We start from the raw sequence: 17,519 nt of genomic DNA, 5'->3' as shown, positions 1-17,519 counted from the left end.
ACCTGAACTAAGATGGTGACAGAGGGAATGGAAAGAAAAAGAAAATTAATATTAAGAATCTACAACAAGGGTCCCCAACCTATGGTAAGTTGTATAATTATTTCATTATATATTACAATGTAATAATAATAGAAATAAAGTACACAGTAAATGTAACGCACTTGAATCATCTTGAAACATCCCCTCCCTCCTGGTCTGTGGAAAAATTGTCTTCCACGAAAACGGTCCCTGGTGCCAAAAAGGTTGGGGATCACTGATCTACAAGACATGGTAAAAGTGGATGTGGCAGAAAGGACAAGGAGGAATTTAGGATGACCCCAGTATTCAGCCTAGGCACTAGAGGACAAAATGGAGCCACCTATGGAGAAGTGGTAGAAGCAAGAGGAACAGGACTCACATACAGGTAAAAAGTTTAGATTCAGACACAGCACAGGAAGAAAGGATGGGATGCCTTTGTTGATAGTCAGGAAACTGAGGGAAGTTTTAATTGATAGCCTCTATTTTTTTCAACGAAATAACAGGCAAGAATCTGCTAAGAGTAAGAAGAGAAATGGTAGAGACAGGAAGTTTAGAAAGAAAAGAAAAAGTTTGGACAGCCCTCAGAGGAAGAGGAAGCCCTGGGGATGCAGGTGATGGAAGTCATAAATGTATACTGGCCCCAACACACACAGTTGTATGATTTTCCCCAGCAGCACTCAGCAGCTCAAGCATAAGAACGAAGGGTTTAGGTGGCTGACTTGACTCAGGACTGGATCATACTATAGAAAATGTAATGAAAAGAACAAGGCATCAAGAGAATTGATGGTAATTGGTAAGCAAGTAATGCAAGTAATGGACCGTGAGTCTAGGTTGGCTAAGGAAAGAAATGCTTCCAGGGAGCTGACAGACTCATGGAAAATGCAGTGAGGTCACTAAACAAGAAAGAAATCTTGATATGGTCGAAGTGTAGTTTTACTGAGAATGAGACAGAAAGCCAGAAGGACTGAAGGCTGTGGTCAAAATATGGGATGGTGCAACAGTCTAGCTTATGGCTAAACTGTTACAACCAAAGAAACACTCATTAGATTTATCTGATTGCCACATAAGCTATTAGTACTTCAAAGCGTACCAGTTAAATTAATAGCATTTGGTGAAAACTTTCCAAAACAAATCCTCTTGCACTCTGTCAATTTTAATTTAGCACAGACTAAATGTGATACCACATCCAGAGTAATGCTTCCAACAATAACTCCCTTGACCTGCTACTTTTCTGTCACTCTATCCTACGAGTTCATCAGGCAAGTTCGGTGAATTTTTTAAAAATAATAGTATTGCTTGATATTGCAGTTTTTATGCTACTTGTCCCAACCCACATCTATGAGAATACAAATCAAGTGCTGATGTCCTTTAAAGCGCAAGTTCACCATCAGCCCTACTTGCTGCCATTCTCAATGAATCACTGTTAAAGGCAGGGAGCTTAAAAGAGGTTCTGCACTGGAAGAACACTAGCACGGAAGATTCACCTTTCTTTTTTTTTTTTGTTGAGACAGAGTCTCTCTGTGTTGCCCGGGCTAGAGGGCCGTGGCATCAGCTTAGCTCACAGCAACCTCAAATTCCTGGGCTCAAGTGATCCTCCTGCCTCAGCTTCCCGAGTAGCTGGGACTACAGGCATGTGCCACCATGCCTGGCTAATTTTTTCTATATATTTTTAGTTGTCTGATTAATTTCTTTCTATTTTTAGTAGAGACGGGGTCTCGCTCTTGCTCAGGCTGGTCTCGAACTCCTGAGCTCAAACAATCCGCCCGCCTCGGCCTCCGAGAGAGCTAGGATTACAGGCGTGAGTCACCGCGCCCGGCGGAAGATTCACCTTTCTAACGCCAGCAATAACTTGAAGGATGCAAACCAGGAACTAGAAAGAATCCCCACAAAAGCAAGACAACTTCTAGGACAAAACAGCCAGGCGTCCAAAAGGAAAAAATCAAATAAATGACTAAACTAAATATTTGATCTTTTAATTTTGGGGCAATTCAGGTTGTCTTCTTTAAAAATTATAATTACATTGAAATACACGGTAACTACTTCCAAATAGTACAAAGCATTTAGCAGATTTCTATTAAGAAAATTCATCTTTATATAATATCAATGTGAAATTCTCTTACTTTCCAATCCAGTGATCCAACAAATATTTATCAAACAATTACCAGATACATGGCATTGAATTAAGGGGGATAAGCAAACACGAACGAATAATTTTTTTTTTTAAATTTCAGCTTTAGTTCAGGAAGAAATGGCTAAGGAAGATTTCACAAAGGAGGCAGAATTTAAGTTAAAACTTAGAAGATGGATAAGACATCTTACAAAAGAACCATATTAGTTCCCCAATTTTCCAAGCCAGAAATATGCAAGTTATCCCTAAGTCTTCCATGTCCGCCCACATTAACCACTGCTGGCCCTAATGTATAAATGTGTTCACTTCTCTCATCCCCACTGACACTATCTCAGTTTTGGCCATAATTATTCTAACACAGGCAGGATAAGTCTCCTAACTGGTCAATGGCTCTATTCCACTCCATTTTCCGACTGTCCAAGTGATCTATCTAAAATGCAAATTGCATTGTTTAATACCCTTAACCCAGTAAAATCCTTCAGTATCTCTCACAAGGAGGAGTGGGGGCGGGAGCCCACACTCCTTGACACAGTATGGGAGCCTTTTCTGATCTATTAATAGCTCCTGATCTCCCCTAGCCTCATTCCTCCACCTCACATCTCAGTGATTCCTCTCTCTGTCTTTCTCTCTCTCTCTCTCTCTCTCTCTCTCTCTCTCTCTCTCTTTCTCCCTGTATGTTACCTGGTGAATTCCTCCCTACATCTCCCCCAACCTCTGCAACTTTTTCTTTGAAAATTTCAAACCAGCAGAAAAGTTAATAGAATAATACGATGAACACATACTGGTCATCTAGATTCACCAGTTGTTACTTTTTGACCCATTTATTTTACATCTTGATGCTTAACCCCTAAAACTTCAGCAAGAATACCCTCTACATAATCAAACAACACCATAATCACAATGAAAATATTTAACACCAATACAGTATTACCTAATATGTAATACATTATTCAGATTTTCCCAATTATTCCAAAATGTCCTTTATAGTTTGTTTAATCCAGGATCAAACCAAGGATCATGCATTACACTAGATGATCATGCTCCCCCCTTACCTTTCAGGACTCAATTCTGGAATGATATCCTCTGGGAAGCCCTTCTCTGTTTCCCCCTACCCAGTCTGAGTTACATGCTTCTTCTAGATGCTTTCATACCACCACTATTGTGGTATCATTATGCTATTTTATAATCATCTGTTTATTTATCTAACTCTCCAAAGAAACAGTAAGCTCCTTGAAGACTTTTTATTCTCCAGGCCCATACTGCCTGGCTCATAGTAGATACTCAATAAATGTTGGCTGAATAAATGAAAGAAAGAGCTATGAACAGGAAATATGACTGTTACAGACTGAATTGTGTCCCCTTAAATTCATATTGAAGCCCTAACCCCCAATATAACTGTATTTAGATATGGGACCTTGAAGGAGGCAATTAAAGTTAAGTGATCCTAGGAGTGGGACCCTACTGTAATAGAACTGGTGTCCTTAAAGAAGACATCAGGAGTGTGCATGCACACAGGAAAGGTCATGTAAGAAAACAACGAGAAGTCAGCTGTCTGCAGGCCAGGACGAGAGGTCTCACCAGAAGCCAAACCTGCCAGGATCTTTATGTTGGACTTCTAGCTTCATAAGGCTGAGGAGTGAGAAAATAAATTTCTGTGCTTTAAGCTACCTAGTCTGTGGTATTGTTACGGCAGGCCAAGGTGACTATTATAATGACCAAAATCTTTGTACCCACAGTTCCTATGAATGATGGAATGCTGAGCAAAACTGACACCACTGCTAGAACAAAGATACACAGAGAAGACTTATTGTCTTTGCTTCTGGAAAAATGAACCCTGTATTTAACAGAAAGAATGAGAGAAAACATTCTGACGCTCATGACACATATTTTAAAAACCAACTGGATCTATAAGACCACAAGAAGCAAAATTGTTAGTATCGATCCCCATTTGTAACTATTCAATCAGATGAAAAAGAAGATAGAGGTACACAAAGAGTGTAAAAAATGCATCAAAAGAAAAAATTTCACAGGGCCTAGAATAAAATTACAGACTCATCTTCCCAGATTCTGCACCATAAGATATCTGCTGCTAAGCTGCTACGCGTACATGTCCATACTCATCTTTCCACATAGACCATGAAGACAATGGCAGAGGCCACATTGTTGTAACGTGGTGGTAGTTGTTTTGATCGCTAACAACATCTGGAATAGTGTTCTGCTCCAAGTACATGCTTCATAATTGCTGGAAAATGATCATTGTGGACAACTGACCCATCTTCTAATCATTCAGTACCACTAGATCCTCAACAGAACAACTGAATAGTCTTCAGGTCCTCTCCCAAACATTTTTTCTCATTTGGAGCTTCCGCAATTAATATCTTTGAGACTTGGAAAATGATTCAGCAAATAAGCTTACTAACAACTTAGTATTCTGACACATTAGCAGAAGCCAAGATTTTCTTGATATACAAAAAATACATTTTAGTAGAATTAAAAAAAAAAATTATCAGAGTATTCACAGCTATTTTGACTTCCTAACAGCTCATTTTAAGAAACTTGGAAAATTAAGAATTTGACCAAATTCTATGCCCACTTTGTTCTTGCTGCAATACCCAGAAGAGGACACAGATCCCCTAAATAATTCTTTCACAAATAGCTTACAATGTTACTGCTTGAAATTAGTTTTTGGTGCTGAATAACATAAATATAATCATTCAAAGTATTCTCATGGCCTGAATTTGTAAAAAATCGGGTTATAGAGCAAGAGAAATAGGTGTTAGATGCATATCAAAAACTTGATCATACTTTGGAACCAACAACTAACAACTACTATTTCAAGGTATTAATAAATCTCTGAGGGGTGAGGACAGACTGCATGAGGAGGAGGGGCCTGTTGAGTGTGGCTGGGTCCCCGGAGTTTGAGGTGGGTTGTGCGTGTTGAGGGTGGCCCCAGTCCAGAGCTAAGAGCCCAGATCCAGGCCTAGGCAAGAAAGGAGGAGGGCTGGGAGGAGTGACACGTGGGGTCAAATCATCTTGTACTGAGGGACTATGGAAAGAGGGTAGTTCCCCACTCCTCTAGGATGGGGGAGGCACTGGACCTTGCAGAGAGGACCCTGGGAGGTGACAGCCCAGCTGGTCTGCAGATGCAGCATCACCACAAGACACCATGGCAGCCCAGACAGAGTCACAGCATGCATCACCCATCCTCCCAACAGGCAGCTCATGCTCATTAAGTACACATGCCCAGTATCTGTACGAAACAACACATCTGGGCAGGTGGCAGCTCTGGTCCCACACTTACCAGGTACCCTAATCCCAGATCCTGAGCACGGGGTTGCCCTAGGAGACATGGGTACTGGTCCCAGTATCACCACAGGGCAAGCCACTTTCCTCTCTACTCCCCCCTCACCTGTCCCCATGTCCTGCAACAGCTGCCACCATCACCTGCCCCATCCTGTGAGCTGAAATCAGCCATGCAGGTTTTGGACTGTAAAAGGTAGATGATTAGAGATAAGGAAACTGAGGCATGAAAGGAAGTGGTGAGCCCATGGTCCACAGAGAGCACTGGGGGCTTGGGGGATCAGGGCCAGAGTCCAGCCTCTCAGCCCTTCTCCACCTCCTGTACCTGGTTTCCTTTCTCTGGGCTTGGCAGGCTGGAAAGGAGGAGCTGGCCCTTTAAGAGGAGCTGTCCAGACCAGTGGAAGGCAGACTGGCAGGCTGCATAGTCTAGGCCCCTGTCTGGGTCTGCCCAGGCTCACCAGCCACCCCTTCCTTCTTCTGGATCCTCCCTGGCTGACATCTGTGACTTGAACAATGTTGAGAATGCAAACAGCAGCATAGTACCCAATCAGCCAGTTGCCTAGAGGCACAGATTTCTGTCTAGGATGGCAGCTGGTACCCAAGGCACCAGTTGGGTATTTTAGCTGGGAAATATCAGGGAGGGAAGGGCCCTCGGAGACCAGTTAGGTCACCCCTTTATGTGCCAGAGGTTGGGATTTCAGGCCCAGTGAGGGGCCTGTCCTGCCCCATAACCTAGGGGGACCCTGCACTGTGGCCCATGGACACTCTTGCCTGGCCCATCTTCCTGTACCCGGGACCTCTGCATAAAGCATGTCCTTCTCTGGCTTGGGGAGGACTCACATGAGGTCTGGAGGCCCCTCCTGGCTGTGGCTGCCCTGTCAACTGTGAGTGTGTCCTCTAAATGAACCTTCTGAAAGCGTGTTGAGCCCCACACCAGGACTGTGGGTGCAGAAAGGAGAGGGCCAAGGAGTGAAGGCAGAAAGGCAGGGCAGGGGTCTGAAAGCAGATCTGTGAGGGTAGGAGAGGCTGGGCAAGGGAGCTGGTGGGCCGGGGAGGACATGACTGTCAGGCACGGGGAATTCTGAAACTCCCCAGACCGTGCATGAGTCTGATGTCTCACGACTTCTAGACCATTTGGTTTAGCTCAGGTGTGTGTTTCACAGAACCGGCTCTGGCAGCCCAGAGGGGGGATGTGAGCCCTAGGAGGAGGCTGTTGAGGGGTGAAGCCTGAAACTTGGCAGAAGAGGTGCAGAGAGAGAAGGGGACTGGCTAAGTTAGCTGAGGGAGAGAGGGGAAAAAAAGAAAAAATAATAAATAAATCTCTGAAACTTTTTTCTATTAAGTCTAACATCAGGTACTGAAAAAGCTAGTCATTAGAGAAGTTTCACTTGTTCTTCAAACACAAACTAGACTGAAAGAAAAGAAACTACAAACACAAATGGGGCTGGCCCCTTATTGCACGCGCATACACACAAACACAGGTTTTTATTCCGAACGGCATCAATTACCTTCTTCCCTTCTCACAAAGCTTCTCAATTTCAGCTTTCAGATCCTGCTCCTTCTGCAAAAACTCCTTCTTCTCCTTCTCTATCTTCTTCTTTGTTTCTTCCCGCTTTATTGTCACATCCTGAATAGCCTTTAAAATCTCCTGAGTCCCGCACGATTACAGTCACACACAAATAAAGAAGGAAATAAGTTAGTTCTTTTGATCTGAAGGTTATTTTCAACTATCACAAATTCAGATATTGACTTTAGTGAATTCAAATTGAATTGAAAGAATGTGGTTGATGAGTAGCTCCAAAAGCCAGTATTGAGACCTAAGGGAGGAAGTAACAGTAATGCAGATTTCAACTCGACAGGAAAAATAATTTCTAACAATCACAACTGTTCAGAAATGGAACATGCTGCCTTGTAAAGCAATAAGAACTCCATCACTGGTGTTCGAATAAAGGCTGAATGAACACCTGTCAAGAATGCCGAGAAAGGCGTTCTTGCACCAAGTGGGAGTTTGTCACATCCAACAAATATGGTCTTATTTTGTTTTGTTACGGTGCTACTTTATTATGTGTGGGGGTTTGGCGTTTGTTTGTTTTACTACTTAACAACACATAAATTTATATATTTTTTTTAAATAAGAAGTCAAAAATACAAAAGTGATAAAAGTGAGAAACAGTCATCCTCCAGTTCATACCACTTCCACCCATAAGGTTAATCAATGTGTTAACTGCTTTGTATTACACTTTCATATCTTTCTCCATTCTCACACAAATACATGTATATTTGTGTACGTATTACTTTGCTTTTGTGGTTTTTTTAAATGAGGTCATTTTATGTATATTATTCTACATTCTGATTTTTTTCACTTGACATGAACATACTATGTCAATAAATATAGATCTAATGCAAAAACAGCTGCATAATATGATATCATTGGATATATCCAAATTTATCCAACCATTCTCTGTTAAAAGACCAAAAGGATGAATCCAAATTTTTGTAATTACATTTCTAATCTAATTAATTTTTTAAAACAATACTGCAATTAACATTCTGTATGTCTACATTTTCATATAAAAAATGAACTCTTACTAATAAGATTGCTAGGTCAAAGTATATGTATATATTAAATTTTTTTTTTTTTTGAGACAGAGTCTCACTTTGTTGCCCGGGCTAGAGTGAGTGCCGTGGCGTCAGACTAGCTCACAGCAACCTCAAACTCCTGGGCTCAAGCGATCCTTCTGCCTCAGCCTCCCGAGTAGCTGGGACTACAGGCATGCACCACCATGCCCGGCTAGTTTTTTCTATATATTTTTAGCTGTCCAATTAATTTCTTTCTATTTTTGGTAGAAACGGGGTCTTGCTCTTGCTCAGGCTGGTCTCGAACTCCTGAGCTCAAACAATCCGTCCACCTCGGCCTCCCAGAGTGCTAGGATTACAGGCGTGAGCCACCGCATCCGGCTTCTATATATTAAATTTTAACTGACAATTCCTAGTAACTATTCCAAAAAGATCGTATTCACACTCCTACCAATAATGTCTGAAAGAGGTCATTTTTCCTCACCCATAACAACTTATTTCATTTCTGCCAATCTCTTGGCTGAGGGGGAGAAGGCAGAGGAAGGAATGGTATCTAATAATTTTAACATGCATTTCCCTAACTTCTATTCTTGTTTCTACTGTCCGTCTCCCCAAATAAGCATTCCATGAAAACAGAGACTGTGTTTTGTTCATCACTAAATTTCCAGGGCCTAAATCAGGCACTCAAAAAATATTTGCTGAACAAACAAATGAATACCAGTGAAGTGGAGCTTCTTTTCATACATTTCTAATAGATCTGCTTTTCCTCTTCTGTGAATAACTATTTACAACTGTGATAGGCAAAATAATACACTCCTCCTCAAGATGTCCACATTCTAGTCCCTAGAACCTGCACATGTGTTACCTTTCATAGCAAAAGGAACTGTGCAGACGTGATTAAGGTAAGAACCTTGAAATGGGGAGATTATCTCGCATTATCTGCGTGAGCCCAAACTAATTATGTGAGTCCTTAAAAGTGAAGACGCATTCACAGCTGTGATCAGAGGCAGATGTGACTAGGGAAGAAAGGTTAGACAGACGCTAGCTTTGGATGGAGGATGGTGGCTACCAGCCACGGAATGCAGGCAGCAGAAGCAGGAAAGGCAAGGAAACTTTCTCCCCCAGAGCCTCCAGAAGGAATGCAGCCCCTGATTTTGGCCCGGTGACACCTGTGTTGGACTTCTCACTTACAGAACGGTGAGATAATACATTTGTGTTGTTTTAAGCCACTAAATTCATGATAATTTGTTACAGCAGCAATAGGAAACTAACACAGTAACCTTTTCTGATTTTTCTCTAGATTGTTGACTTTTACCACGGATTTGCAGGAATCTCAGAATGTCATGTTTATTAAACCCTTCATTGGATGTCTACAAATATTTTTTCTCAGTCTAACATCAATCTTTCAACTAATTTTTGTGTCATCTGCCATATCAAAATTTTTAATTATATATAATTCATTAATCTTTTTCTTTATGGCTTCTGGGTGTTCTGCCATTTGTTTAAAGTGACCTCTTACAATTTTAGGTTTCATAAATATTCTAAATTTTATTCCAATTTAACTTTTCTTTCTAGTATTTTTTTTTTCTAGTTGTTATATGTAGTTTTTTTTGTTTTTTGTTTTTTTTTTGAGACAAGGTCTTGCTCTGTCACCCAGGCTGAAGTGCAGTGACACCATCACAGCTCAGTGCAACCTCAAACCAAACTCCTGGGCTCAAGTGATCCTCCTGCCTCAGCCTCCCAAGTAGCTGGGACTACAGGAATGTGCCACTGTGCTAAGCTAATTTTCTATTTTTTGTAGAGATGGGGTCTCACTCTTGCTCAAGCTGGTCTTGAACTCCTGGCCTCAAGCGATCCTCCCACCTCAGCCTCCCAAAGTGCTGGGATTACAGACGTGAGTCACTGCGCCTGGCCTGTATGTACATTTTTAATCTACCTAGCATTATATATTTTAATATAATATGAAATAGAAATATAATCAAGTGTTTTCCAGGTAGACGGTCAATTATGTCAACAAAACATATTAAATAAGTAATACTTTTCTCTCTGAACTACCACAGGAGTGAGAGTTTGGACATGATGTTCTCAAAGGTTCTTTTTATCCTTAAAATCCTATAACTATTAAAAAGTAAACACTGCTTTTTTATTTCTATTAACTCAGAAACAAAATTAAAGTCTGATCAGGGACTGTTACTTAACTCATTGACAATTTCAATATAAGCAGAATACCTGGTGATTCTTCATTTCTTCTTCTCTCCTTTGCTGAAGTTGCTTTAATTGCACTTGGAGCTGATTCTCCACTTGTCTCTGCTTGTCCAGGACCTCCTGGTAACGCTCCTTCAACAGAGTTCTCTCTGTCATCATTTTATCCTTTTCAGAACAACACAAGAAAAGTTTATTTCCCAATTTAATCACAGGAAACATTCACCAAGTGCCTATCCAAGGTCTTATGTATAAGACTTATGACTGTACTGTCCAATACCATAGCTGCTAGCCATATGTGACTATATAAACTTAATTAAAATACGATAAAAAGCTAGGAGTGGTGGTGTGTGCCTATAGTCCCAGCTACTCAGTAGGCTGAGGAGGGAGGTTCGTTTGAGCCCAGGAGTTCAAGGTTACAGTGTGCCATGACTGCGACACTGCACTCCAGCCTGGATGACAGAGTGAGACCCTGTCTCTTAAAAAAATAAAAATAAAAAGCACGTGGGCCTCACAACTACCCGAAAGAATATAGCCAAACAAAACAAAACCTGGGCCTCTTTTGGCCCAATGTGAAAGAATGATGCAAGCTTATTTATGCCTTCTTGGTTAGCCCCTTCAATTGCTGTATAGTCATCTGAACCCCAGCTTACAACTGTGAGGACAAAATAAATACTCTACATAAAGTGCTTAGAGTAAGCACTCAAGAAAAGGTGATTTCCTTCCCTTTCCCAGAGGGTCTCTTTTACGTAGGTTTCCACCTAGTCCACCTCCATCAAGTCTCTCTTCTTGAGGACCTTTCTACCTGTCTGTTACAAATAACTCCTGAGTAGCTACTATTTAAAAACTGTTTTTTTTTTTTTTTTTGAGACAGAATCTCGCTTTTGTTGCCCAGGCTAGAGTGAGTGCCGTGGCGTCATCCTAGCTCACAGCAACCTCAAACTCCTGGGCTCAAGTGATCCTCCTGCCTCAGCCTCCCGAGTAGCTGGGACTACAGACATGCGCCACCATGCCCGGCTGGTTTTTTCTATATATTTTTAGTTGTCCAATTAATTTTTTTTATTAGAGACGGGGTCTCGCTCTTGCTCAGGCTGGTTTCGATCTCCTGAGCTCAAACAATCCGCCCGCCTCGGCCTCCCAGAGAGCTAGGATTACAGGCGTGAGCCACCGCGCCTGGCCTATTTAAAAACTTTTATTAGCTTCATCTGGTTAATGTACTCCGATTCGGAGGTCCCCAGCTTTTTTGGCACCAGGGACCATTTTCATGGAAGACAATTTTTCCATGGACCAGGGAGTAAGTGGGGGACGGTTTTGGGATGATTCAAGCACATTACATTTACTGTGCACTTTATTTCTATTATTATTACATTGTAATATATAATGAAATAATTATACAACTCACCATAGGCTGGGAACCCCTAAAATAAGTTATTTCTTTTCATCTGTCCTTCAATTCTTCAGCTTGCACCAAATATCCACTTTCTTATCTGGTTGCTACAAGCATTGTTCCTTTTTATATTGCTCTCCATTCAATTAACACATCTTACCCTAAAAGCCTCTTTCTGATCCTAGGGTGTCTTTCCCAGCATTAGCCATCCTCTTAAAAAACATACACTCAGATATTCATACACTGTGTTTTAGCCACAAAATGCCAGGGATAGATCAAGGAAGGGGACCGTTTCGACAAAGATAAATGTGAAGTTCTCTAGCTAAGTTTTAAAAACCAAAATACCTAGGGATAAAATGAGAAAGACACAAGTAAATACTGCATGAGAAAAAGATTTGATGGAGTTTCTCAACAGTATGATAAGATTGCCAAAATAAGTCAATGTAAACTTCAGAAATGAGACAGATGGAGATACCTTACTGTATCGTAAACTAATTATACTGTTTCTGGACAGTTGGTTCTCAGGATTTGGTTGCATACATTTCCAGATCACTTTTGTTTTTAGAGACAGGGTCTCTTTCTGTTGCCCAGGCTGGAGTGCAGTGGCACAATCATAGTTCACTAAAACATTGAACTCCTGGGCTCAAGGGATCCTTCCATCTCAGCCTCTCAAGAAGCTAGGACTACAGGTACACACCACCACACACAGCTAATTTTTTTATTTTTTGTAGAGATGTGGTCTCACTGTTGCCCATGCTGGTCTCAAGCAATCTTCCTGCCTCAGTCTACCAAAGTGCTGGGATTCCAGAAATGAGCCACTGTGCCTGGCCACAAGATCACTTTCTAAAAGAAATATTGATAAAATGGAACATGTCTAGGTGAAAGTAACCAGGATGATGACACAAGACTAAAAAAAATATATCATATGAAGAACGCTAAAAACATCTGAAAATATTTCATCTGGAAATATTTGGACTTGAGGGGTAAGAGGAAGAGGCATAAAAAAACTTCAAATATACACAGAGTTAACAACTATAAGAGGAACTGGATTCACTCCATAAAGCTCAAGAGAGAGCTATACCAATAACTTACAAAGATTCTGTCTTTAACTCAGAATAAGATCTAACAATAAGAGCTATTTTATTTTTTTTTTGAGACAGAGTCTCACTCTGTTGCCCGGGCTAAAGTGCCGTGGCATCAGCCTAGCTCACAGAAACTTCAAACTCCTGGGCTCAAGCGATCCTTCTGCCTCAGTCTCCCAGGTAGCTGGGACTACAGGCACACACCACCATGCCCAGATAATTTTTTCTATATATATTTTTAGTTGTCCAGCTAATTTATTTCTTTTTTTAGTAGAGACAGGGTCTCACTCCTGCTCAGGCTGGTCTCGAACACCTGAACTTAAGCGATCCTCCCGCCTCGGCCTCCCAGAGTGCTAGGATTACAGACGTAAGCCACCGCATCAGGCCAATAAGAGTTATTTTTAAAAAATGCAATAAAGGGACTGGGCGCAGTGGCTCACACCTGTAATCCTAGCACTCTGGGAGGCCGAGGCGGGAGGATCGCTTGAGGTCAGGAGTTCGAGACCAGCCTGAGCAAGAGGGAGACCCCGTCTCTACTAAAAAGAGAAAAATTAGCTGGGTGCGATAGTACATATCCACAGTCCCAGCTACTCGGGAGGGTCAGACAAGAGGATTGCTTGAGCCCGGGAGTTTAAGGTTACAGTGAGCTAATGATGACGTCACTGCACTCTGGCCTGGGCAACAGAGTAAGACCCTGTCTCAAAAAAAAAAAGCAATAGGCTGCGTTGTGAGGTAGCCAGCTTCTCTGGGAGTGATCAAGCAGAAGTTAGCTAACCATTTGTCAAGATTTTATGAACGGGATTCCTGCACGCTTTCCAACTAAAATGATTTGCCTCTAGATCTTCAGCTTTAATGGTTTTATGTAACAACAGTGACATTTTAAATACTTACCAAATTCTTTTCAATATCTTGATCTGTGTTTACCTCTGAATCAGCCGTCTTAAAGTCAGTCTATAAAAAAAAGAAACAATTATATACAGAATTGCTCTGAGACACTTTCAAAGAGGCAGAATTATTCTAGTACTTTCATCTAGAAAACTGCCACAAATAAGTAAGAAGCAAACTTTTTCCTCTTTCCCCTTACTAGCTCCACAGCAAGAAAAGCAACATAGTTCTGGCAAATGGACGCCAATATCCACATTGCATTAATCATTTATCCCACAAATAACCTGAACAAGATCAAAAACTGACTGAGAGAAAGCCTCAAGGCTGAGACGAGAAATTTGCCCCCTACAACCTATTGTGCCCATGCTTTCCCTATGACAAAGCACACCAGTCACTAGAAGGCAGGATAGGTCAGAGAGTTAACAAGGATTCCTCTTGCAAGGACAAAGATGGGAAATATCAATGCTAATGACCTACACGCATCAATTACTCAGTGAAAGAGATTTCATGTAGGTCATAAAGTTCCTGCTTGCCATCAGATTAGAAACTGGGCTACTGGCTTTCTTATTTATTGAACACCAGAATGAAGTCATGGCATGGCACTGTATGAAAACAGCATGATGATTGCCAGCAAAAAATGAGACAGTGTAGTTCTCCACCAAATATGAAGAAATATCTCCTACCCTCAAAAAACCCCCCCAAATTCCATTTTAGTAGTAGAAACTTGATACTTGACCTGTACAGCAATGTTCTGAGAAAGCTTCAGGGAAGAGCTATCCTGATCATCATCCTGATCCACTCTGACTCCTTCAACCCCATTTGCTGGAGGTACTACAGGTCGGAAATCCAAGCCTGTGTCCCTGCAACCTTCCTTTAGGATGGAGGCTTGTGGGGATTTCTCTTCAGAGCAATTCCCGGAGGCAAGCTGCTTTGTATGGCACCCTGCCTTAAGAGACCGAGTGACTGGATGGAGGCTCTCCCGGAGGCTTGTGTCCCCCTCCTCTCCTGCTGTGCTGGCCAAGTCCTTCAAATCAGACTGAGACCCACTGCCAGAAAGACAAAGGGCTGTGGCTATCAAGTTTTCTCCTAAAACAGCCTGGTGCGCTGCTGGAGTGTCACCTGCTGATGAACCAGGATTCTGCTCTGGGTGTTCCAAATGGACATTTCTGTTATTCTCCTTGGTTATCGTTTGGCTACTTACACTCGACAGAGGCGAGTTCTTCTGCTTCTGCGCAGGGTCTTTAGGGCTATTAAAAACATAAAGAGTTTCTCTCTTCACCCATTCTCAAAGAGGATTAAGTACATAATACTTTCCATGTAACGACCAGAAGAACAAAATTAGCCCTCCCAATTACCAGAATAAAGAGAACTTAGTTTCAGTCCAATGACTTCTATTCCACATGCAGATAGTATAGCTTGGTAATTAAGAACCTGGGTTCTGAAGACAGTCTACAGTAAATGCCAAAACATAAATGACTCTGAAGAGCCAAAAAAATTTTGAGGGCCATTCTGAATAACTTTTAGGGATGTAGATGAAATAACCTAATGTTTGTCAGAACATTCAGTTTAGTTATATACAATATTTAAATAAATAAAATATTGACTTAGAAATATTGTCTTTACTCCACTCTCACGTTTCACAAAAATAACTGTCACTCAACCTCATCATAAAGATCTTTGACAAGAACCACTTTTTAGGTTCTTGAAGTTTTGCAGAGCGTAGCATCTTCACTTCAAAGCTGCCTAAAGCACAGATAATTCTGACTCCAAAATTAAGCTGTCAATAGAGATTTCATACCAGACTTGCTAGTATACGTAAGCATAACATTGGGTTATTCTGTCATTTGTCACAGCCATTTAATGTACTGCTTTTTAAAAAGCTCTTTAAAACATATTTACAATGACATCCAATATTCACAATTGTAAGTCTTTCACCCAGTAATTAAATATATGTTAAATTTCTTTGTCCTCCCCCCCTTTTTAATACAGATTCTGTCTATTGACCCCCTTAAGCATCAAGTCAATGAGTCCTCCTTTCCTCAATAGTACTTGTTCAAAATATAGCAATTGTGAGAACATCTCATTATCTAAAAATCTTTAACACTCTTAGCTAATTCTTTCTTGCAGGGAAATAACTGTGGAGTGGGGTGAGGGGAGCCTCAATTATAAATTTGGGTATATATAGTACCTGGATTTGAATCTAGATTCTACCATTTACTAGCTGTTGGACTCTGGGCAAATTACATCACTGGTAAAACAGAAATAATATTATCTACCTGGTAAGATTGTGAGGATTACATAATGTATAAAGTATTTAGTACAGTGCTTAGCACGTAGTAAACATTCAATAAATCTTAGCAGCTATTATTGTTACTAGAATTATGTGATGTTATTAAAACCCTGACTCCAACACAGCTTGGTAATCTTGGGCAAGTTACCAACCTCTCTGTGTCTCATTTTCATCACCTGTAAATGGGAATAATAATATTAGCACCCACCTCCTGGGATTGTTGTGAGGATTAAATGTGTTTAATACATATAAAGCTGTTAGCACAGTATTATTTATTATGTTCGGTCCCAGGTACTCTAGAAAAAAGTTGAAGTAGAACAACATACACTTGGCCCCCCATATCCATGGGTTCCGCATCCGTGGATTCAACCAACCACGGACTGAAAATATTCAAGAAAAAAATGGATGGGTGCCTCTGTACTAAACTAAAACAGACTTTTTTCCCTTGTCATTATTCCCTAAACAACATGGTATAACAACTATTTACATAGCATTTACATTGTATTAGGTATTATAAGTAATCTAGGGATGATTTAAAGTATATGGGAGGATGTGCACAGGGTTATACGCAAATACTATGCCACTTTATATCAAGGACTTGACCATTTGAGGATTTTAGTTTCCACAGGGAGTCCTGGAACTAATCCCCAACAAATACTGAGAGATGACCATATAGTTAATTTAGTTCAACATTGTATATAACAACATATTAGCCACCATAAGATGCAAGTTTGGGTAACTATAATTCCTACTCTCAAAAGTTTAGACGGGAGACAAAGATGTATACATGAAGCAGTAAGCCATATGAACAAAGATATCTAAATAGATGGATACATACATATATATCTCTCTATGTTTATATGTGTAAGTATATATGCATATACCTCTATATATTGTAACATAAAAGTCTCATTTATACAAATATGATATATAAACATATGGTTAAATGAACATATAGTCCATGAAGGAAACAGTAATATTTGCATTTTTGATGAGTTTGACCCCTATACTCTGATTCTATTTATTTGACAAACATTTAGCGTGCTTGCTGAGTATCAGACGCTGTGCTGGATACCAGAAACACAAAGATAGATCAGGCAGTCCCCTACCTTTAAAAAGTTCATTTAGTGCAGAACCATTAGAGCCAAAAAAGAAAAGACCAGCTACAGAAGCCCATCTCAAAAGCCCTTTACCCAAATGAATCTTCCCAGTGAAGAATCCACACATTACCTTAGACCATCTGGGAGACCTTCATCTGATTTGGAAGCACACAAACTAGAAGAAGATTCCGAAGGATTGGAAGCATTGGCCACAACACCAGCTACCTCAGATGCTGCCATCATGCTCTGTACATTTAGAAACAAATTATAGGCTACAAGTTTCAAAAGTTTAACATACATGTATCTTTCCCCCTCAAAATGTCCACACAATAGAGTTGTTCCAGGAAAGAAATACAAAGAAAAACTTTGAGAAGATACTTAAGAGTATTCTGTAGTAGGGTATTTAAAAAGCCATTGCATGTAATAGATCCCAGTGGGCATCAATCCTCAGGAGTCACCATATTTATATAAGGAGTCTGTGCAAAGATTTTATTTTCACTTTTGGCAGAAATGCAGTCATTTAAAATAGTAGATTACAGTCTGTGAGAAT

The 17,519-nt window shown here is 40.6% G+C and overlaps 1 protein-coding gene across 2 annotated transcripts in view; it reads right to left on the bottom strand.

Annotated features, from left to right (window-relative positions):
* Positions 1–17,209, bottom strand: part of RNF214 (ring finger protein 214) — a 47,767-nt gene extending 30,558 nt beyond the window's left edge. Inside the window, exons 1-5 of one of the 2 annotated variants that reach the window (XM_012658339.1) lie at positions 17,100–17,209; positions 14,316–14,826; positions 13,586–13,645; positions 10,253–10,393; positions 6,955–7,094 (exon numbers count right to left, since the gene is read on the bottom strand). In XM_012658339.1, coding sequence (XP_012513793.1) covers positions 6,955–7,094; positions 10,253–10,393; positions 13,586–13,645; positions 14,316–14,826; positions 17,100–17,209 — 962 coding nt within the window. The remainder of the gene's footprint in view (positions 1–6,954; positions 7,095–10,252; positions 10,394–13,585; positions 13,646–14,315; positions 14,827–17,099) is intronic. The other variant, XM_012658340.1, reaches the window with a different exon arrangement.
* Between the last annotated feature and the right edge of the window lie 310 nt (positions 17,210–17,519).

Source organism: Propithecus coquereli, unplaced genomic scaffold (assembly GCF_000956105.1).
Source record: "Propithecus coquereli isolate 6110/MARCELLA unplaced genomic scaffold, Pcoq_1.0 Scaffold580, whole genome shotgun sequence".
NCBI classification, from domain to species: Eukaryota; Metazoa; Chordata; class Mammalia; order Primates; family Indriidae; genus Propithecus; species Propithecus coquereli.
The sequence above is the reverse complement of the archived record's forward strand: the minus strand, read 5'-3'. Positions and strand labels throughout refer to the sequence as shown.